Source organism: Polypterus senegalus, chromosome 7 (assembly GCF_016835505.1).
Source record: "Polypterus senegalus isolate Bchr_013 chromosome 7, ASM1683550v1, whole genome shotgun sequence".
In the NCBI taxonomy this organism is placed as follows: Eukaryota; Metazoa; Chordata; class Cladistia; order Polypteriformes; family Polypteridae; genus Polypterus; species Polypterus senegalus.
This window is the reverse complement of record NC_053160.1, coordinates 6,177,622-6,201,344: the sequence shown is the minus strand read 5'-3', so window position 1 is coordinate 6,201,344 and position 23,723 is coordinate 6,177,622. Positions and strand designations below refer to the sequence as shown.

Below are 23,723 nucleotides of genomic sequence, written 5' to 3'. Positions count from 1 at the left end.
GTCCAAAGACATGCAGGTTAGGTGCATTGGTGGTCCTAAATTGTCCTTAGTCTGTGCTTGGTGTGTGTCCCCTATGGTGGGCTGGTGCCCTGCCCGTGGTTTATTTCCTGCCTGCGCCTTGTGATGGCTGGGATTGGGCTCCAGCAGACCCCCATGACCCTGTAGTTAGAATATAGCGGATTGGATAAGTTGTGCCATCTGTTGGAATGAGAAATGCATTTTTCTACTAAAAACTTAAAGGTTGAGAAACGCTGGTCTAATTTAAAATGCTAGACGTGCTATCCATCTATGACAGGTTAAAATCTAAATAACCAATGTAGACCTCAGCATTGACATTTGTACTGCACCATGCAAAACATACAGCATGTCTGTTATACGCCATTTGATATGGGATTCTTAAGAGCAGTTGTTAACGCTTGTGATGTGCCATCTGTTGGAATGAGAAATACATTTTTTTACTAAAAATATTTGTGATGCGCCTTCTGTTGGAATGACAAATGATGTGCATATGTCTCTGTTATATGCCATTTGGTACAGGATTTGTAAAAGTTGTGTTAATGTTTGTGATGCATCATCTGCTGGAATAACAAATGCAATGCATAGGTCTCAGCTATGTGCCATTTTGATATGGGATTTGTAAAAGAAGTGTTAATGTTTGCGATGTATGTTTTTACCACAAATGTTTGCGACGTGCCATCTGTTGGAATGACTCTGTTTTACACCATTTGGTATGGGATTCGTAAAAGCAGTGTAAATGTTTGTGATTTCCAATCTATTTTAATGAAAGCAATGCATTTTATCACTAAAAATGTTTGTGAAACATTAAAATATTTGGAAATGTAATGCATATAACCCTGTTATATGCCATTAGGTATGGGATTTATAAAAGCAGTGTTCATGTTTGTGATGCACCATCTGTTGGAATGACAAATGCAATGCATTTTATTACTAAAATTGTTAGAGATGTGCCATATGTTGGAATGACAGACACATAGCAACTGGATGGACACACAGAGAGACACAGACATTTATCCTTTTATTAAAGTGGATGCATTGCATTTGTCATTTCAACACATGGCGTATCACATACATTTGTGGTAATGTGTTTTATTACTACAAATGTTTGTGAGGCGCCATAAGATGGAATGACAAATGTAATCCATTTGTCTGTGTTATTTGCCATTTGGTATAGGATACGTAAAAGTATTGTTAAAGTTTGTGATTTGCCACCCATTGGAATGACAAAGACATAGCAACCGGATGGACCCACAATCCAATAATCTGCAGAGTCCCAAGACCCACAGCACCATACATCGTCAGAAGTCTACACCAGCAGTTTCACAGTGGAAGTTATTATTAAGGGTTGCTGTGATTATTATGTAGTATTATATTGGTACCTCAAAGTTAGGGGTTAAGAGTCGTTAGTGTGTAGTATAAATGTACAGTCACATCACATCTGCCATAAAACTGCTGGTGTTGAAGTTGCGGGGCGGCTCTGCAGCTGGGTGCTTATTTATTTTATGACAAAAATGTTTGTGCTGAACCATGTAATGGACTGACCAATTCAGTGCACTCAATTACTGAAAATGTTTGTGATGCGCCATATGTTGGAATGACAGACACATAGCCACTAGAACAACACACAGGCAGGCACACAGGAACTTATTCTTTTATTAGGGTTGATGCATTTTATTTATCATTTCAACAGATGGCGCATCACACATATTTGTAGTCATTCATTCTTTTATTGCAGTGCACCACGTAATGTATATGCATCTGTTATGACCCATCTGGTCTTGATTAATGAAAGCAGTGTTAATGTTTGTGATGCGCCATGTGTTGGAATGACAAATGCAATGCAATTCATTGCTAAAAATATTTGTTTTTTGCCATCTTTTGGAATGAAGAGGCACAGCAATCTAGTACTTTCAGACACAGACATGTATCCTTTTATTAAGGTGGATTAATTTGGTAATTGGAGGGATGACATTTGGTCAGAGACAGAGGACAGATTGGCAGCCACCTACCTGCAAAGTGACCCCTAAGCGAGGGTCAATGACTCGTATCTTCTTATCTTTGCAGGAAGTAGCCAAGAGGCTGCCATCGGTGTTGAAGGACATGGAGAGGATCACGTCGTCATGCAGGCCAATCGTTTTCACGGGGTTCTTGATGACACTCTCTGGACAGTCCAGGTTCCAGATCATTATCTAAAGTGAAAAAAAGGCCAATTACACTTTAGACATTAGAGAAAAACAGAAAGCAGGATTTTGAAACGTCAAGAAAAGAGAAGGAAAGAAAAAACAGGAATCAGAAGAACGGACTAAGGAAGTGGGGAATGAGTGACGACCTGTTGTGAATCCTTGTTGCAGTACCTAAGGAACCCCCTGCATTTCGTTTTTTTTGGATATTTTTTTAACCTTGTTAATTATATCATCTTGCTGGTGGCAATCCATCATCAATAAACGATTACTGAAGCTGTAACCTCAATGTATTCCCTGTTTGTGGGTTTGTGGCTGCTGTCGCCATTTTGTGATTTTTTTGTGACCACGGCCATATTGTTTATGGTCACTATTTGTGTCACCGGTCACGTGACTTGGCTCCTTCCCCTAATGCTGAGTTATTTTATGTGAGCATTGGGTCAAAGTCCTAAATAAAGCAATCATTAGCGGTATATAGGGGAAGAAACCCAAGATAGTTTAAAGAACTTTGCTTTGTTCATTTTAACTTTTGTTTTGCTATGTGTTTCACTTTGTTGATAAGTTCCACATGTCACACATTTGTATTGGAGGATCTCCCCACAGGCTCAATCGAGGTATGTAATAACCCACAGGAACATGAGGGGGCGCTGTCACTAACATTCTCTTTCTTCTCACTGAGACACCGCCCAGTGAGGGCACTTAGCTCCACCCCTTTTGGTTCCCCAGTTATACGGACCCCAGGCTGCATGGAAGGAGGCTTCTTTTTGGCAAGAGCAACCCGCCAGATGAATCTCCCAACAAGCAAACCCTGGACCTGTGGCTAAAGCCAAACCTTTCTGTTTATTTGAAAGCCCGAGGCCAAAACGCCTAAACATTAAGAAGCATTTCTTTTTCGGGTTGAACTTTCTGTTATATTAAATGGGAGGACCCGTTGGTGCCCCAACTTTTATTTTTATTACCTGTCACTTCTGCTCTCGGTCACAATCTCTTATATATATACTAGACATTAAGCCTGTTACAATAACAGTAGTGCATAAACATTAGATAAATAGATAGATAGATAGATAGATAGATAGATATGAAAGGCACTATATAATAGATAGATAGATAGATAGATAGATAGATAGATAGATAGATAGATATGAAAGGCACTATATAATAGATAGATAGATAGATAGATATGAAAGGCACTATATAATAGATAGATAGATAGATAGATAGATAGATAGATAGATAGATAGATAGATAGATAGATAGATAGATACTTTATTAATCCCAAGGGGAAATCCACATAATCCAGCAGCAGCAAACTGTTATATTAAATGGGAGGACCCGTTGGTGCCCCAACTTTTATTTTTATTACCTGTCACTTCTGCTCTCGGTCACAATCTCTTATATATATACTAGACATTAAGCCTGTTACAATAACAGTAGTGCATAAACATTAGATAGATAGATAGATAAATAGATAGATAGATAGATAGATAGGTAGATAGATAGATAGATAGATAGATAGATAGATAGATAGATAGATAGATAGATAGATAGATAGATATGAAAGGCACTATATAATAGATAGATAGATAGATAGATAGATAGATAGATAGATAGATAGATAGATAGATAGATAGATATGAAAGGCACTATATAATAGATAGATAGATAGATAGATAGATAGATAGATAGGAAAGGCACTATATAATAGATAGATAGATAGATAGATAGATAGATAGATAGATACTTTATTAATCCCAAGGGGAAATCCACATAATCCAGCAGCAGCAAACTGATACAAAGAAACAATATTAAATTAAATAGTAATAAAAATAAAAAAAATTTAAATAAAATTAATGTTAGCATTTACTCCCCTGGGTGGAATTGAAAAGTCGAATAGTGTGGGGGAGGAACGATCTCCTCAGTCTGTCAGTGGAGCAGGATGGTGACAGCAGTCTGTCACTGAAGCTACTCCTCTGCCTGGAGATGATCCTGTTCAGTGGGTTCTTCATGATTGACAGGAGTTTGCTTAATGCCCGTCGCTCTGCCACAGATGTTAAACTGTCCAACTTTAATCCTACAATGGAGCCGGCCTTCTTAACAAGTTTGTCCAGGCATGAGGTGTCCCTCTTCTTTATGCTGCCACCCCAGCACACCACCGCGTAGAAGAGGGAGCTCGCCACAACCGTCTGGTAGAACATCTGCAGCATCTTACTGCAGATGTTGAAGGATGCCAACCTTCTCAGAAAGTATAGTCGGCTCTGACCTTTCTTACACAGAGCATCAGTATTGGCAGTCCAGTCCAATTTGTCATCCAGCTGCACTCCCAGGTATTTATAGGTCTGCACCCTCTGCACACAGTAGGAACAGCCTGTATTAAATGGCAAGGGACCTTGACCTCATTCTGTTTGTTGTCTTAATTGTTTTTGTTAAAAATATTTTTGCAAGAAGCCTAAAGTAAAATAATATTAAAAATACAATAGAAACGTATATGACAATACAGTAAGTATAATTAACTAGCCATGTGCGCCCAACTACGTTGCGCGTGTTAAAGTTGTCTGTTTAAACGCGGCTGCCAGTCGTGAACTGGGCCCTTCGTCGCAGCATTATGATTTTTATAAGGGAAACAAAATTACAAAAGAAACCCCTTGGACATTGATTCGATAGGAACGGCCCACTCAGAATCACTGTCCGAATCATAATTATTTGGTGGTGTAGCAGCATTTCTGCTTCTGTCCGTTCACACTCCGTCTCGTTTTCACGACGCTGTCGTTTCCTCTCACGATGTCTTCTCAACCTTTCTCTAATCTCGCAGGTTGCTTTGTGGCAATCCAAAGAGTAAGGCAATATACACGGAGCAATGGTTATAAAAGGGGGACACACAGGTATCCAGGCTCTTTAAAGCATCAATAGGGATCACTTCACTGACATGTGAGCAAGCCACGGTACAACTGTGAGACACGCAGCACTCGCCGGCTACAACGTAACAATCATAATTTCTAGAACATGCCATTACGTTGTCATTCATTTTATCCACTGTCTTTCTTTCATTCATATGTTACGTAGGCACGTACCTTTTATCTTCGGCAATCTCATTCTCTAACCAGGCCTCAGGAGCTAACCAGCGTAACACTGTCCACCACCCCTTTCGTTATTCCGGCACATTGACATCCGCGAGTAACAACAACGTACTAAACTGGAAGGTGGGCTACGCATGCGTGGAATTCGTGGACAAACAAAGATCAAGATCTAAATGAAGATCTCTTTAGTTAATTTAAAGCACAACAATTTGTTTAGTTTGAATGTCTGTGTTTTAAGGTGTGACTGGCGTACTGCAGTCTTCAGTAGTATAAGCCTGGAGGAGATTCTTAATGCTACGCCTATGTTTCAGCTGTCTCTCTACTGCCATCTAGTGCTTGTTCTTCTAAGTCACTCGCGGACAAACAAAGATCAAGATCCAAATGAAGATTATATAGAGAGATATTGCCTTAGTGTAAAACTTAGTAACAATCTGTAATACACCACAATATCTGAAGAAGATATTTAGGAAAAAGTTTAAATTTTTTTTACCTCATGAAATCTTTCAATAAAATTTCATTATAAACAACATTTTTTGTAAATACTTTGAGTTTGGCAACAGTTTGCCTTGTTCAGGACCATCTACAACGTTGACAACAACATCTGGAAAACTTGTAACTCTTGATAATGCAACATATAACTGATCATGGCCGAATGCTGGTTCAGTTTTTTTCATTTATTATTGTGGATCGTCTACATTATACGGGGCCGGAAAACCCCAAACCTTTTTGCTGTCTCCTGCTCAGTCTTTTACTATATATATACATATATATATATAAATCACATTATCCATCCATTATCCAACCCGCTATATCCTAATTACAGGGTCACGGGGGTCTGCTGGAGCCAATCCCAGCCAATACAGGGCAAGGCAGGAAGGAATCACATTATAATTTTTATATATATATATATATATATATATATATATATATATATATATATATGTGTTACATAGTTTACTGTCAAATAATGCAAAGAGTACGCCCTTATTTGGGCTCATCAGGCATACACACTCCACTGCATCCCCTCACGGGGATCGAACCTCTCAATGTCAGAGGTGAAGCCCCTTTACGTTGCGCCACAGCGTGTGGTTCGTTTATTTGATATTTGCTGACTTGCAGACCAACCACATGCGTTACCTGGTAGGTAACCACCCATACAATCAGATCGGGTTTCAGACTACAAATGCTATAAATATATATATATATATATATACACACTCACCTAAAGGATTATTAGGACCACCATACTAATACGGTGTTTGACCCCCTTTCGCCTTCAGAACTGCCTTAATTCTACGTGGCATTGATTCAACAAGGTGCTGAAAGCATTCTTTAGAAATGTTGGCCCATATTGATAGGATAGCATCTTGCAGTTGATGGAGATTTGTGGGATGCACATCCAGGGCACGAAGCTCCGTTCCACCACATCCCAAAGATGCTCTATTGGGTTGAGATCTGGTGACTGTGGGGGCCATTTTAGTACAGTGAACTCATTGTCATGTTCAAGAAACCAATTTGAAATGATTCGAGCTTTGTGACATGGTGCATTATCCTGCTGGAAGTAGCCATCAGAGGATCATGAAGGGATGGACATGGTCAGAAACAATGCTCAGGTAGCCCGTGGCATTTAAACGATTTACACGATGCCCAATTGGCACTAAGGGGCCTAAAGTGTGCCAAGAAAACATCCCCCACACCATTACACCACCACCACCAGCCTGCACAGTGGTAACAAGGCATGATGGATCCATGTTCTCATTCTGTTTACTCTACCATTTGAATGTCTCAACAGAAATCGAGACTCATCAGACCAGGCAACATTTTTCCAGTCTTCAACTGTCCAATTTTGATGAGCTCGTGCAAATTGTAGCCTCTTTTTCCTATTTGTAGTGGAGATGAGTGGTACCCGGTGGGGTCTTCTGCTGTTGTAGCCCATCCGCCTCAAGGTTGTGCGTGTTGTGGCTTCACAAATGCTTTGCTGCATACCTCGGTTGTAACGAGTGGTTATTTCAGTCAAAGTTGCTCTTCTATCAGCTTGAATCAGTCGGCCCATTCATTCTCCTCTGACCTCTAGCATCAACAAGGCATTTTCGCCCACAGGACTGCCTCATACTGGATGTTTTTCCCTTTTCACACCATTCTTTGTAAACCCTAGAAATGGTTGTGCGTGAAAATCCCAGTAACTGAGCAGATTGTGAAATACTCAGACCGGCCCGTCTGGCACCAACAACCATGCCACGCTCCAAATTGCTTAAATCACCTTTCTTTGCCATTCTGACATTCAGTTTGGAGTTCAGGAGATTGTCTTGACCAGGACCACACCCCTAAATGCATTGAAGCAACTGCCATGTGATTGGTTGATTAGATAATTGCATTCATGAGAAATTGAACAGGTGTCCCTAATAATCCTTTAGGTGAGTGTATATTGTGACAGATTAGGGCTTGCTCACACCCTTGTACCCTCAGACCACTCGTCAGACACCAGATTAAAAGTCCAATTATTATTTATTCTAATAATAATGTGCACAAAGCACGCTCCTCTCCACAATTCTCTAATAATCAAATAAACAATAACCAATCACAATAACAATAGCAATCCTCCAAACTCCCAGATGCTTAGCCACCCTGCCTTCCAACTCAGCTCATCTGTCTGGGATCTCCCACAGTCCTTTATATTCCTTGACCCGGAGGTGTTTCTGAGCCCTCAGTCCATGTGATTATCCAACACTTCCGGGACGGGCAATTTTCTCTTTCTTCAGCCCGGAAGTATATCATTTCTTCCGTTTCCGCAATCGTGAATTACTTCCGGGCTATAAGGAAAGTATAAGTCCCTGGGCCTCCCTGCAGTGTCCTCCGGTGGCCCCCATGGTATCCTGCAAGGCTGTGGTGAAAAACTCCAAGTTCCATGATGCCCTGCTGGAATTCAGGGCCCTTCCTTGTTGCAGGGATGATTCCATCTGGCGGTTTGGGGTTGTTGGCAATCCCAGCACTGAGAAACGATGAAGTCAAATGTATTAACGTGAAAATTGTCGATCGGTTACATGGCAAATTGGTTAAATGCGTATCAACAGACTCTGCTGAAACAGTTGGTGGTGATGGTGTGGAAGATGAAAATATCAACTTACAATATCACGAAGAATATCTACAACTGTATGGTCTTCCACCACACAAATTACTGTAATAAGAAGGACGTATCATAATGTTATTACATAATTTATGTCTGAGAGATGGGCTATGCAATAGGACAAGATTAGTTGCATTCAAAATTAGTCGAACAATTCTGTCAAATTTTAACAGGAGACAAGAAAGGTAATGTACTACATCTTCACGGGATAACATTAGACACCAAAGGAGATCTTGATATGCCATTCATATTAAAACATTTACAGTTTCCCAGTTAGAACAGCTTTTGCCATGACAATTAACAAATCACAGGGACAGACATTTGAAAAAGTCGGTTTATTCACTCACGGGCAGTTATACGTTGAGTTGTCACAACGTACGTCTAAACACGGAATCAAAATTCAATATGATATTGACGAAAAGTTAATTCCACATATTGTTTTTACTGAAATTTTACGGTAAAAGTGTAAGTTCAAAAAGTATTTGTGTGTTCATTTCAAAGCCAAACAGAATGAAAACGTATAACGTAACGAATGCCTCTAACGCAACATGAAACTTAATTTACTTTCAATTTATTATGTTTTACTATTTTTTACTCTGGTTAATTACTCGCTGTAATGTAAAATCGTTAGTTCTATTATGCATATGTAACAATTTCCATGAAAATAACGATCTGGTCTGTTTAAATTGTACATCCGCTTCTCCTGCTCGGGGGTTCGTGAACGAAGCAAGCAGGGGCAGAGTTCCCTAGTATATGTATATATATATATATATATATATATAAATTATTAAATGTATCTGCCTTATCTGTGTGATTATCTAATCAGTCAATCATGTGGCAGCAACATAATGCAAGTCAGGAGCTTCAGTTCAGGTTAACATTAAACACCAAAATGGTGTCTGAGCAACTGCGGTGAGCAGACGAGCTTCTCAGAATGCACAACACAAGGCGGAGGGGCTACAATAGCCACATCAGATTCTACTTCTTCAGCCAAAGAACAGAAAGATGAGACCACAGTGGGCACAGACTCATCAAAACTGGACATTTGAAGACTGGAAAAACGAAGCCTGGCCTGATGAATCTCATGTTCTACTGAGGCATGCAGATGGTATGAGCCTACAGCATGAATCCATAGCTTCTTTCAATGGTCCAGGATGCTGGTGATGGTGGTGTAATGGTGTGGGGAATGTTTTCTTGCCACACTTTGGGCCCATTAACACCAATATTTGAGTATTGTTGCTGAGCTGGTGCTATTCATGGTCACAATTTACAAATCTTCAAGTGGAAACTTCCAGGATGATAACGCACCATGTCATAAAGCAAACTACTTTAATGGACATGACATGCTTCCCAGTCATCCAAATCCAATGCAGCACACATTTGGGATGTGGTAGTACGGGAGATGAATGTGCAGCCGACAAATCTGCAGAAACTGCTTGATGTTATCATGTGAACACGGACCACAAACTCAAAGGGATGTTTCCAACAGCTCATGGAGTCCATGCCACAGAGGACCGAGGAGAGCAAAAGGAGGCCCTGCCCAGTATTAGTATGGTGGTCCTAAGAATTTGCTCAGTGAGTGTAAGTTCAGAGCTACTGTACCTTTATTAACAGATGGAGCTTTGGGTGGGACTGAAGCAAAGATTTGTCATTCTTGCTCACCATTCTAACAGGTCTTGAGGATTCAGCTAGTCCTTCCACTTGTGCCCATCTACGTCCTTCCCAATTTAGACTCTACATGTGGGCACACAGTTTTGGCCCATTAGAGAACAGTGCAGCTTATGGGAAATCTGCCAGCTAGAGGGAGAACCTTGTTGTTCAATTCAGATAGAAAAGGAGTGTAACAGAATGGATGCTTGCTGGCACTATTGCCCACCTTTTCCCCAACAGACAGACGCTCTGGACACAGGCTAACAGCATTAAGAAGACTTGTAATCTTTTTTCTTCTTCTGTAATGGTGACTCCAAAGCACCACAGCCACAATAAACACAACAGTAAAGTAATATTAACTCCTAATTCTCTCCTCTGCAGCTCTCAGCAAGCTCTATCCTACTACCTCTCAACTCCGATTTGCTTGCTGGGTCTCCAACAATCCTTTTTATAGTCCTTGACCCGGAAGTGCTTCTGTCCTTCCACCCACGTGACTTGTTCACACTTCCGGGTCAGATGGAGAATTGGCTTTTCCCTTCAGCCTGGAAGTACTTCAGTCCTTGTGACTTAGGGGTACTTCTGGGGTATGCTTGAGGCATGGCTCCTCCGGTCCTCACGGTACCCAACAGAGCTGAGAAATCGCACTCCAAGTCCCAAGGATGCCCTGCAGGAATCTGGGGCACCGTTACACTCCAGGATAGCTGCCATCTAACATTTTGGGGGAGGCAGTGCTCTGGAAAAGCTGCCTTCCCTCATCCTTCCATCTCAGGGATGTCCTGGCAGGGATGAGCTGCCAGCCATCCACCACAGGAGAAATAGTGAGAAGGCGGCATCCTGCTTCATGAGCCCAATTTCCACCTAAATATGGAGATCACAGTCTGCCCTCAGTTCTGCAGAGGAGACCTTTCGCTCCCATCTTAAAAAGAAAAGCTCTCTTTGACTTCTTAAAACAGCTTACCTTGTAGTCGTAACTGGCACTGAAGAGAACATTGCCAGCAGTGGGATGCCACTCAATGAGTCCAACCCTCCTAGAATGGCCCTGAAGCTCCTTCTGTGGAACCGTGATGTTCTTCAACAATCCATGTTTCGGGATCTCCCAAACTTTAACCTGAAACAGAGAATCTACAATTAACTTTTAAGAATTTTAGTAGGCTATGGTGGGCTGGCGCCCTGCCTGGGGTTTTTTTTCCTGCCTTGTGCCCTGTGTTGGCTGGGATTGGCTCCAGCAGACACCCCTGACCCTGTAGTTAGGATATAGCGGGTTGGATAATGGATGAATGGATGGAATTTTAGTAGGTTACAGAGGCAAGATTGCGTTGGTTTGGACATGTGGACAGGTGGCAGGAGAGATGCTGGGTATATTGAGAGAAGGGTTCTAAGGATAGAGCTGCCAGGCAAGAGGAGAAGAGGAAGGCCTAACAGAAGCTGGTGAGAGGGACATGCAGGTGATGGGTGTGACAGAGCGAGATGACGAGGGCAGGAAGAGATGGAAGAAGATGATCCGCTGTGGCAACCCCTAATGGGAAGAGCCAAAAGAAGAAGAAAAAGAAGAAGAAGGGTATACTTGCTGCATTGAAAAAACAATTCAGAAATAGACAGAAAAAAATGAACAATCATTCAGAGGTATGCCGAGATCGGGTTTGCTACAATCTAAAGCTTTCGTCTCTTGAATTTCTGTACTCTTGAGTTCAGGTATGAAGTTCCCAAGGACTACAAATAACCTCAAGCCATTTCTGTTGACGATTTAATGAAATGGTGGTCACACTTCAGTTCAGCTATCCATTATTAAAGCATGGCCATAAGTTTATGGACACCTGACCTTCACACTGATATGTGCTTGTTGAACATCCCATCGCAAAACTATGGGTGTTAATATAGAGTTGGCTTCCCTACTATAAAAACTTCTAATCTTCTTTCCACAAGATTTCTGTGAGAATGTGTGCCATTTGAGAGGCTGGGGCCTGATGATGAACAAGAAGACCTGGGGCCTCATGTATAAACGGTGCGTACGCACAAAAATGTTGTGCGAAAACGTTTCCACTTTCAAATTGCGATGTATAAAACCTAGACTTGGCGTAAAGCTACGCAAATTTCTACGGTACATCATACCCTGTCGTGTGTTGCAGACTGGCGGCACCCAGCATCAAAGCAGCGCTACTGTTCCTGTTTTTTAGATCCACATCCCTGACGCGGCTTTATAAATACACTGAAATTAACCGCATATTGTTTATTAGTTTAATGCATCTGATTGTAATTAACCAGTAACAATATAATGGTCCACAGAATGGTCCACTTATTCCAAATACCATAACTGCTTAAGCGTTGTTACTCTCACTGCACCTTCTTCTTCTTCTTCTTCTATCAGCTCCTCCCGTTAGGAGTTGCCGCAGCGGATCATCTTTTTCCATATTACTCTCACTGCACCACTCAGAGTATTTATATCACTGTATCTGAGTGTGAATCACAGATCTACAGCAGCTGATCAGAAAGAGAAGTATCGGTATACAGCATCAAGCACACGCTGTCTCAGCCATGCTGTCTATTTGAACTTCTTCCATACGACAAACACTTCAGTGTCTCTCCTGTACGGACCTCACGGTTCACAAACAGTTTCATCCCAAGAGCTATAAACGCACTTAATCAGTCCATCAAGTGCTCCTTGTAGACCAGTCTGTACTTATTAGTACAATCACCTCACTGTAAACTTGCGATACAGTTATAATATTGCACAACCTGAGCCACTTAATAAAGTGCGTATTTACATATGATGACGATATCATTTTTAAGATGAAATGCACCAAAATATGGTGATTATATTACACAGATAAAACTTTAACTACACGGTGCCGCAGTTCTAGCGAGCCGCTGGCGCTCCCTCCACGGATTGTTCCTGCCTATTCTTGCTGGTGCTGGCGCAACACTGGAAGGATAAATGGATAGAATAATTAAACACGTATTACAAAGATATTTCAATGTTCTTTAAAAGTTTTGAAGAATCGGCATTCTAAGCTTACAGACGGCTTAACGTCTATTACAGAGCTGATTGTGTGGCGATTGGGTATTTGGAGAAAGAAAAGTAAGGACAGGAATTGGAGGTTTGTATGTTTGAAAGAGACAGGACTGCTACAATAAAGCATTTCATTGAAGGCAGCACATGGCGCAAAAAGCATCTTGCGTGAGACATGAACTATCACTGTGCCACCGTGTTCCCATGTTTAATAATGTGCTTTAACTCCTATCATCATGAAAATGATATCACGTATACATCTCAGTATTTTAATTATTCAGAGAGCTGTAATATCACGAATGTAATGGATGTAATGAAGAGAAAGCCGGTTTAAGAAGCACGTAGTGATTCACACACACAGAGCACATAGAAGATCACATACAAAGCAAAGCATTTAACGTGCTACTTTAATTACGATGGGATTTGAGAAACTGGTTAATTAAATGATTTTAAGATTAAGTTTATGATGTTCTACTTTAATGATAAAATAAACTACGGGATTAAAGTGGAAATTTCGAGATTAAAGTTGACATTTTGTGCTATTTTCCCACTGTGTGCCTTATTTTTTTTCCTCTGTACCCTAATAAGCTTTCATATGACACTCAGACGGTGGGCTACAACTTGCCTTTTCACGGCGACTTTGACATCTGACTACTTCTTTTTTTTATTTCGGCACTGTGCGACTTTATGAACGTGAGCTTTCACGTTTCTCCGACACTCTGTCACTCGATCAACTTCCTTTTGTTCTTTATATCACTGTTTAAACCAACAAATAGTACGTATTTCTTTGCCTCCACTTGGTATTCGCTGAAATTGTTCTATTTTCCCCGTGCTTTTGCCATCGTCTTTTCACAAAAGGCTGAGCTTTAGGGCGATTTATATTGATTTGCATATTCAAAGAAGCATAATTCTGGGAGGAGTTGGGGCGGGACAGCAGGCGCGTGCACGTGTGTTACTTTTTACGCCGATCGGGATTTATGTAGCGGAAGAACGTGGAAGTTGGCGAACGCACAGATTTATGCATCTGGATTTTTCTGTGCATACGCACATTCCCACTTTTGTGCTTACGCCATGTTATAGTGTGAGTTCTACGCACGGCGTTATACTTGAGGCCCCTGATGTTCCAGTTCATCCCAAAGGTGTTCACTAGAGTTGGTGTTATTGGCTCTGTGAGTTCCTCCATGTTTTTGTAGACCTGGTTTTGTGCACAGGGGCCCAGTCATGCTGGAACGCAAAAGGGAAATTCCTCAAACTGGATGCATACAGATGTCTAAAATGTATGTACTGTACGCATACTGTAGCATTAACAGGACCCTTCCCTGGAACCAAAGGGCCTCGCCAAAGCCCTGCCATTATCTCTCCTCCACCAAACTTTACAATAGGCATTATACAGTCCAGAAGATAGCGTTCTTCTAGCATCCACTAAACCCAGATTGGTCCATCGGAGTGCCAGATAATGAAGCATGATTCATCACTCCAGAAAATACATGTCCACTCCAATACTGGCAAGTCTTCACAACATTCCAGCCAACCTGTGACATTTTCCATAGTGATATTAGACTAGTATGCGGCAGTTTGGCCATGGAAACTCATGTCACGATGCTCCAGATGCACAGTTCTTGTGCTGATTGTTGCTTCCAGAGCCCGTTTGACACTCTGTTGTGTTTGCCAATAGATATTTCTACTCTGTTCCTTCTACACCGCTGCTTGGGGGCTTGTTTTGTTCTGGACATGCTCCGTCAGAGGACTGGGACTTCGTGAAGTGTGGTCTAGTCTCACTTGGGGAGGCAAAATGGGAGGGGCGGCGGGGTCTGGGGGAGGAGAGAAAGAGAGCAAGCTATTTCTGATCAGTCGTTTTTATGCCCACAATTGTAAGTGCCAACACAACAATAGGCTTCATAGCCATAACTCCTGGCAATACTGGAAATTAAAATTAAAGCTATCATATGTCTGTGGTAGGCTGGCGCCCTGCCCGGGGTTTGTTTCCTGCCTTTCGCCATGTGTTGGCTGGGATTGGCTCCAGCAGACCCCCGTAACCCTGTAGTTAGGATATAGCGGGTTGGAAAATGGATGGATGGATAACCTTGGAGGTCAATCATCACCCCGAAGGCGGACGGTAGAGGTCACGTAGTATTTTTGTACCAAATATCAGGCCAATAGTTCAAACGGTTTGCGAGCTACAGGTGATTTAAAATCTTGGACAGACAAATGGACATTCACGATAGCGTGTAATATAAGAAGGTGGAGTAGATTACATCTCTTCACTTGTGGCCACCAACTTGTGTTCCCTGACTTATTACACTGGCTGAACAAAGAGGCCCAGGCCTAATGATCCTTGATTATGTCTACCTCATTTGTAAGTCCCTTTGGATAAAAACATCTGCCGAGCAAATAAATGTAAATGTCAACACAAGTCTTAAAGCTTTGGTTGGGCGGGGGTTGATTTGATTTGAATTCTGTTTTGTCAAGTTTGATTTGCTTGTATGGAATGTTACTTGTTTTTAATAAATTCAATAAAATTCAATTAAAAGCTTTGGCTGCTACAGCGTTTGAAATCCAAATGTGAACTGAAACGACACACCCCACCCTGGAAGCAAATACTTACAGTTGCATCTTCAGAACAGGATGCTATCGAGTAATCATCAAATGGATTCCATTTAATGTCCAGCACGTACCCTTTATGGCCACAGATTCGAGGATGGTGAGGATCAATTTTTCCAGTCTGAAAGAGAATCAAGAGAAGTGATATTGAGTAAAGTGTGCGAGCGTTCACATGGTGTGTCCCCCGATTCACGCCGCCTGATCCACAGACTGACACACAGCTTATTCTCATCGTTTCTCCTTCCTGCAGTTTTAGGACTCAGAAGAAAGCATTCGTGGGTTGGAATACGTCTGAGAGAACAAAGCTAAGACAACACAGGAGTGGCTAAGGGACAAACCTGGGAATGTCATTGTGTGGCCCGGCCAGAGCCCGGACTTGAACCCAACTGAACAACAACAACAGCATTTATCTCTATAGCATATTTAAATAGAAATGATGGAGCTCAAAGTGCTTTACAGGAGGAAGAAAGAAAAAATATAAAAATACAATTAGGCAATGTGAATTTCCCCTTGGGATTAATAAAGTATCTATCTGTCTATCTATTGTGAAGGACAGCCAGGTCCCATGCCCGGCAGGGACGCCCCTGCTGCTTATGTTCCGGGGGAGCCACCATGGGCAGTCCAGTACCTCCCCCGGGACGCTTGGTGGCAGCCTCCATGGCTGACGGTGATTCCCCAACCACCCGCAGGGCTCCATGGGAAATGGAGTCCTCCTCAGCCTGGTTGGGGGCTTGGATGGCCGCTAGGGGGAGCTGCATGGACTCAGCAGCCTGGCTGGATGAATCTTCAGCCCCACCCGCAGGTGCAATTAGGACCAGGTGGTCAAGCACCTGGAACACTTCCGGGTGGGTTATAAAAAGGGCCAGCCACCACCACTCGAGGAGCCGGGGTCGGGAGGAGGACGACTACGCTTGTGGAGGAGTGGTGGTAGAGGAAGACTAGTGTGTTGTGCTTTAGTGTTTGTGCTTTGGGACTGTGTATTGCCTGTGGATCACGAGGAAGACATGCGCCCACGGGTGAAGAATGACTAAAGTCTTTGTGTTTTTATACGTGCCTCCGTGTCTTTCTGTGTCGGGTCAGGCGCCTATATAACGCCTTTGCTACACTATCTAGTAATTAAAATAGAATAAAAGTAAGGGTCTGATAGCCAAGGAGGACAGAAAAAAGCAAAAAAAAAAAAAACTACAGGGGCTGGAGAAAAAAAACAAAATCTGCAGGGGGTTTCAAGGCCACGAGACCAACCTGCCCCCCTAAAATAAATGATCTCATGGTTTTTAGGCTTCACATGGAAGAATTAGACGATGACGATCATGTGAACCTCTGGCCTTCAATCCATCAATGTAGGGACATCACAGTGCTTTGATCGGGCGGTGGTGGCGCAGATTGCCCACCACAGAAAAACCGGAAAAAGAACAGCAGAGAAAGTAGGGGTTAGTATGGATTGCGTATACAGAATATCAGGGTTACACTAAAATGAAGCTCTGAGAAAGCCATGTAACAAGTAATGAGTTTTAGCCATTTTTTAAAGAGCTCCACCGTATCAGTCTGGTGAATTTCTATCAGTCAGCTATTCCAGATTTTAGGTGCCTAACAGCAGAAGGACGCCTCGCAACCTCTTTTAAGTTTCGCTCTTGGAATTCTAAGCAGACCCTCATTTGAAGATCTGAGGTTACGATTTGGAGTCTAAGGTGTTAGACATTCTGAGATATAGGATGGAGCAGATTATTGAAGGCTTTTTAAACCATAAGCAGTATTTTAAAGTCAATTCTCAATGACACCGGTAACCAGTGTAGTGACGCTAGGACTGGCGTGATGTGCTCGGATTTTCTTTTCCTAGTTAAGATTCTGGCACTCATTGCAATCGATTGATGTCTTTTTTGGGTGGTCCTGAGAGGAGTGCATTACAGTAATCTAGTCGACTCAAAATAAAAGTGTAAACTCATTTCTCAGCATCTTGCAAAATGATAATATATCTCACTTTTGCTATATTTCTTAAGTGAAAAAATTTAATCTGATTAATATGGGATTTAAAATTCAGGTCAGAGTCAATAATTACCTCTAAATTCCTTACCTCCTTCTTGACTTTTAAGCCTAATGGATTAAGTTTATTTCTAATAACCTCATTATATCCATTTTGGATAAAACATTTCTGTTTTCTCCTTATTTAGTTTGAGAAAATGACTACTCCATCCATTCAGAAACACATGTAAGACATTGGAGGGTCAGTGAGACAAGAGAATCGGGGTCATCAGGCGCTATTGATGAATACAGTTGTGTGTCGTCAGCATAGCTGTGGTGGCTCACGTTATGCCTTGAGATAATCTGACCTCATGGAGGAGCATGGAGATCGAAAAGAGCAGTGGACTCAGGAGAGACCCTTAAGGGCCACCATATAGAATATCAGGGGTCTCTAAAATAGAATTAGCATAACCAACATCTTGAAACACTTTGAAAAATTCTAAAAGTAATTATAAAAGTATAGCCAATGCTATACAATTGATGAAAACGCTGAAAAATGGATTTACAGAACCTCGCCTCCTGGCATACAGACAACCTGCCAAACCTGCAGCAACTCCCTAAAATGAACCAACAGAAAATGGCACAACTCCCCGCCTACAGAAAAGATGTAAAGCGTGTGCTGACATTTATAATACAGGCCGTGTAATTATACCACACTGCCGAGTAGAACATCAGGTAAAGGGATCATTTTCCTGCAAATCATCAAATGTGGTCTACCTAATTCTTTGCCTGAAATGTCCTGACGCTGCACTCTATGAGGAAGAAATTGGACAAACACTCCACCAAAGAATGAATTTCCACAGGTTTCACATCAAGCCTGGCAATACAGATGTTCCTGTAGCAGCCCACTTCAGCAGCCATGGACACTGTGAGATGGACTTTAAAGTCACGGTGCTTATGGGCAACACAGCAAGAGAAAAAAGATTGGAAGTTAAACTCATGATAAAACTGAACACATTACAAGATGGTTTAAATAGAGACATGGGTCTTACAGCCAGATATGAGGATTGTTTCCATCTCTGGCGGACTGACACAAACCCACATTGTATTGAAAAACTCATCAGAAACTTCATCCATCCATTTTCCAACCTGCTGAATCCGAACACAGGGTCACAGGGGTCTGCTGGGGCCAATCCCAGCCAACACAGGGCACAAGGCAGGAACCAATCCTGGGCAGGGTGCCAACCCACCGCAGGACACACACTACGGCCAATTTTAGAATCGCCAATCCACCTAACCAGCATGTCTTTGGACTGTGCGAGGAAACCAGAGCGCCCGGAAGAAACCCACGCAGACACGGGGAGAACATGCAAACCACGCAGGGAGGACCCGGGAAGCGAACCCGGGTCTCCTAACTGCGAGGCAGCAGCGCCACCGCGCCGCCCCAGCAGAAACTTCACCATCAGAAACCAAAGACTTCATTGGGCAGTTATCTTATTAGAAGATCTTGCCCATACATTGTTCTCCTCTCTTGCTAAACGAATCTTAGCCTGAAGAGGTCTATTAATTTTTTACATTTAAGATGTCTCACTTAAAAGTTTCCCAATGTGGTTATTTGTCCTAGTGTGTATATAAACACAGGGAATTCCAGTTTCTGTATTACATCTTTGCCTGAAGAAGGGGCCTGAGTTCCCTCAAAAGCTGGCATATTATAATCTTTTTTAGTTAGCCAATAAAAGGCATCATTTAGCTTGACTTCTCACCACAACTAACAAAGAATTTTCTACCTGTTAAGCAAGACTCAAACCAATTTAAGACCCTGCCAGAGAGGCCCACCCACCTGATTTCTAAGAATATTGTGATCAAAGGTAGCAAATGCGGCAGTCAGATCTAAGAGGATGAGAACAAGACAGGCGGCCTCTGTCTGCATTGACCTGCAAGTCATTGACTACTTTAACTAGCGCAGTTTCTGTACTGTGATTTGTTCTGAAACCAAACTGAAACTTGCCAAGAACAGCAGGTTTCTTCAGGTGCTCATTTAGCTGCATCATGACTGCCTTTTCTGAACATCTCAGGAGACACCAAAAACACGCTTGTGCCTCTCTGGATTGTGTCGCCAAGTTTAGCACTGCACATTCAGCTCATCAACATGAATTTGATCAATTTCTAAAAATACAGAGAAAGAGGGGGAGATATGCTCTGGAGAGGAGAGGAATGAAGGTCAGTAAGACCACCAAGACAGAATACATGTGGGTCAGTGGAAGAATGAGGATGCAAGGAGTAGAGTTGGTGAAGGTGGATGAGTTTAAATACTTGGGATCAACAGTACAGAGTAATGGGGACTGTGGAAGAGAAGTGAAGAAGAGAGTGCAGGCACGGTGGAGTGGGTAGAGAAGAGTGTCAGGAGTGATTTGTGACAGACGGGTACCAGCAAGAGTGAAAGGGAAGGTCTACAGGACGGTGGTGAGACCAGCTATGTTACTTGGGTTGGCACTGACCAAAAAGCAGGAGACAGAGCTGGAGGTGGCAGAGTGAAAGATGCTAAGATATGCATTGGGTGTGACGAGGATGGACAGGATTAGAAATGAGGACATTAGAGGGTCAGCTCAGGTGGGATGGTTGGGAGACAAAGTCAGAGAGGCGAGATGGCGTTGGTTTGGACATGTGAAGAGGAGAGATGAGGAGTATATTGGGAGAAGGATGCTAAGGGTAGAGATGCCAGGGAAGACGAGAAGAGGAAGGCCTAAGAGAAGGTGGTGAAAGAGGACACGCAGGTGATAGGGGTGACAGAGCAAGATGACGAGGACAGGAAGAGATGGAAAAAGATGATCCGCTGTGGCAGCCCCTAACGGGAGCAGCCAAAAGAACGAATCAAGTGATCGCCCAAGCATTTACCTCAGGAAATTTATCTTCATGAACACCTCCACTATTTTTCACCCATGGCTGCTATATTTGTGTGTGAAGAATAAAAGAATGCAACAGACATGCGCAGACTGCAAACTCCTTAAATGTAACCCAGTTAAGGGTTTACATGGCCACGTAACATTAAATCTGCCTCTGATAACCAGTGGTGAAGCCAGAAATTGCAATGTGTGTGGGCCTGGAAACAGGGTGGGCAAGCAATAAGTCGTTCCAGTGGGTGAGTTCCTCCTTGAAGGTTTCAGCTGCTTGCTTTATTTGACTGTCATGAAGTAGAAATCCCAAAGCACGTAATTCTCGATAACCTCCAAAAACACTTACAAAAATGCCCACTAGAGGGGGGGGTGCACCATCAGACTCTTGCTAGTTATAAGGGAAAGTACCAAATCTTTATCAAACAAAGAGTTTATTTTCACAAAAAAATGAAGCGCCAAAGAGCATTAAAGGCAAGGCGATCCAAGACAAACAATGTCTCAATATAATTATCCAAAACAAAGTCAAAAAAATAGAGCACGGGTTCAAAAATCCAGTAGACACTGTAATGGGTGGCTGGGATGCCCAAAGAGTAGAAGGATGGGGAAAGGCAACTACTTTGGGCCACTGCCTCCCCCAGGACGCTAGATGGCAACTTCCCTGCAGCATATTGGTGGCCCGGATTCCCATAGGGCACCATGGGATATGGAGTTTGGCTTCAGTGCCCTGCTGGGTACCGTGGGTGCCGCCAGGAGACACTGCAGGGCAACAGGGGGAAATACTCGCAAGTCACAGGGACGGAAGGGCTGAAGAAAACTCAAGCCCTCCATATGACCTGGTAGTGCTTGCAAGTCACGTGGGAGGAAGTACAGAAGCATTTCTGGGTCAAGGACTGCCCAGCAAGCGAGTCGGAGTCGGGAGGTAGATGATAGAGCTTGCTGGGAGGTGTGGAGGAGAGAATTGTGTTTGGTGATTGGGCTTGTTATTGTAATTATTAATACTTGCCTGCATATGGCGATTGTGGTTCTTAGAGGCATTACAGAAAAGGAACAAAGTAAAACACCTTTTTGTGCTTTTAGCTGGTGTCCTGGACGTTTGTCTATCTGGTTAGAGGAGTGACGGCACCTCCTAGTGTCACATAAGCACACCAAAAAACTACAATACCTCACCACAGATCATTAGAAATGAACCACCAGGAAGGGGGGAGGACAGTTCTGAGGGGGACTGGGGGGTAGGCCCAACTCTTGGGGGACCACCCACAAAACACATGGAACATAACATAGGCAGCTTACATACATAAGCAAAATTAAAAACAAATAAACATGCACATAATGAACATAACTCAAAGAATCAAAAACGAACAAAAAAGACATAAAACTTGACTCTTAACCCTGGCGAGACATGATGGTTGACAATGAAATTAAGGTAAGAGGCGGTCTACCGTTGACTACATCCTGGCACTGAGGGTTCTCATGGAGTGCAAATGTGAGCTTCCCTGCAGCCTTTGTCGATTTTCGTAAAGCGTTCGACTCGGGTTGATCGAGTCGGGCCTGTGGGACATCCTGAGACTCCACGCGGGTGGCACAGTGGTAGCACTGCTGCTTTGCAGTAGTGTGGATTCGCTTCCTCTCTGTGTGGGGAGCACTTTGAGTAGTGAAAAAAGTGCTATATAAATGTACAAATTATTATTATTTGCGGGATCCCCCCGAAGTTGCTGGACGACATGGCCGGCCTGTAAACTGGTACTATGAATGGAGGCAGAACTTCTGCATTGTTCCCAGTTGATTCTGGGATCCGTCAGCGGTGTGTTCTGCTCCCACTCTGTCCAATGCTTGCATAGACTGAGTGTTGGGTGGCTTTGACTCACTGATCTTCACTTTCTTGATGATGCTATGATCTTTGTAGAGTCAATGGAGGCTCTGATCGGGGGTCTTGAGAGACTGAGTGAGGGGTCCGAGTGTCTGGGCTAGCGAGGGTTCTGATAAAAAAGCAACATCCAGGCTGTTAATGACCTCTTGGGCAAGGCCATCAGCAGCGTGTCCGTCTGCGGAGAGAGAGTCGACCTCATCGAGAGGTTTACTTACCTCGGCAGTGACATTCATGTGACTCTGGTGACTCCTCCTATGAAGTCAGTAGACGGATTGGGAGAGCATTGGGGGGGGGGGTGTTCATGAGGTCAATAAAGGGGTGTGAGGCGCTCCTGATATCTATGCAAAAGGACGAAGGTCCAAGTCTTTAGAGTCCTGATGCTTCCTGTGTGTGAGACATGGACACTATCAGTGACCTGAGGCGAAGACTGGACTCCTTCATGTGTGTCTCTTCAGAGGGTCCTTGGGTCCCGCTGGTTTGACTTTGTGTTGCTCATGGAGACCCAAATGAGGCACATGACCTGCACTGTGAGGGAGTGTCAGTTACGGCACTATGGCCATGTGGCGCGATTACCCGAGGGTGATCCAGTTCACAAGACCCTCATTGTTGAGGACCCGAGCAGCTGGACCAGGCAAAGGGGTCACCCACATAACACCTGAGTACGGCAGATAGTGGGTCATTTCTGGAGGTGGGACCCCCAACCAGGATCCCAAAATGTTTTGTGGTGTGCTGGGTGCAGAAAAGCATTGAACCAGTGCAGGCCCCCCATCTTGACCTGACCTAACGTGGCCCATTTGGAGTTTTGTACTGCTCAGTTTAGAGTCAAATGAACTAAGGTATACAATTTAAACTAGCACCGCGGCGCTATGAACTCCTTCTCTGGGTTCAGGTAAATGAAATCGCTGCCACAGCCGTGACACAACTTGGCCGGCACACTCAGTTTATCTTCTGCTCCTTGGGCGTTCACTAACTGCAATCACAGCTGATGTTGAAATAAAGCGAATTCCTTGTCCGTTGCATAATCAGTGCGCAGTAAGCCAAGCAGGGAGAGGCGAGTCCAGCAAAAGCTTGGGCTTGCATTGCTGACACCCGTCCCACCCCAACAATAAATACACGCGTCAGCCACGACGTTAGAAAGCACTGAGAGGTAAAGTGAATGACTCTGATTATCTCATGCCAATGGCTCCTGACAAAGGGGTGGGTTATATTGGGCAGCACGGGACCAGTCCTTTGAAGGTGAGGTGTTAGGAGGCAGGAAAATGGGCAAGCGTAAGGATTTGAGTGACGATGACGAGGGCCAGACTGTGATGGCTGGGTGATCTGGGTCAGAGCATCTCCAAAATGGCAGG

At 43.2% G+C, this 23,723-nt stretch overlaps 1 protein-coding gene across 1 annotated transcript in view; it reads right to left on the bottom strand.

Annotated features, from left to right (window-relative positions):
* Nucleotides 1–23,723, bottom strand: part of coro2aa (coronin 2Aa) — a 91,264-nt gene that overhangs the window by 26,629 nt on the left and 40,912 nt on the right. The window contains exons 3-6 of the mRNA XM_039758181.1: nucleotides 16,485–16,492; nucleotides 15,659–15,775; nucleotides 11,005–11,154; nucleotides 2,028–2,207 (exon numbers count right to left, since the gene is read on the bottom strand). Coding sequence (XP_039614115.1) covers nucleotides 2,028–2,207; nucleotides 11,005–11,154; nucleotides 15,659–15,775; nucleotides 16,485–16,492 — 455 coding nt within the window. The remainder of the gene's footprint in view (nucleotides 1–2,027; nucleotides 2,208–11,004; nucleotides 11,155–15,658; nucleotides 15,776–16,484; nucleotides 16,493–23,723) is intronic.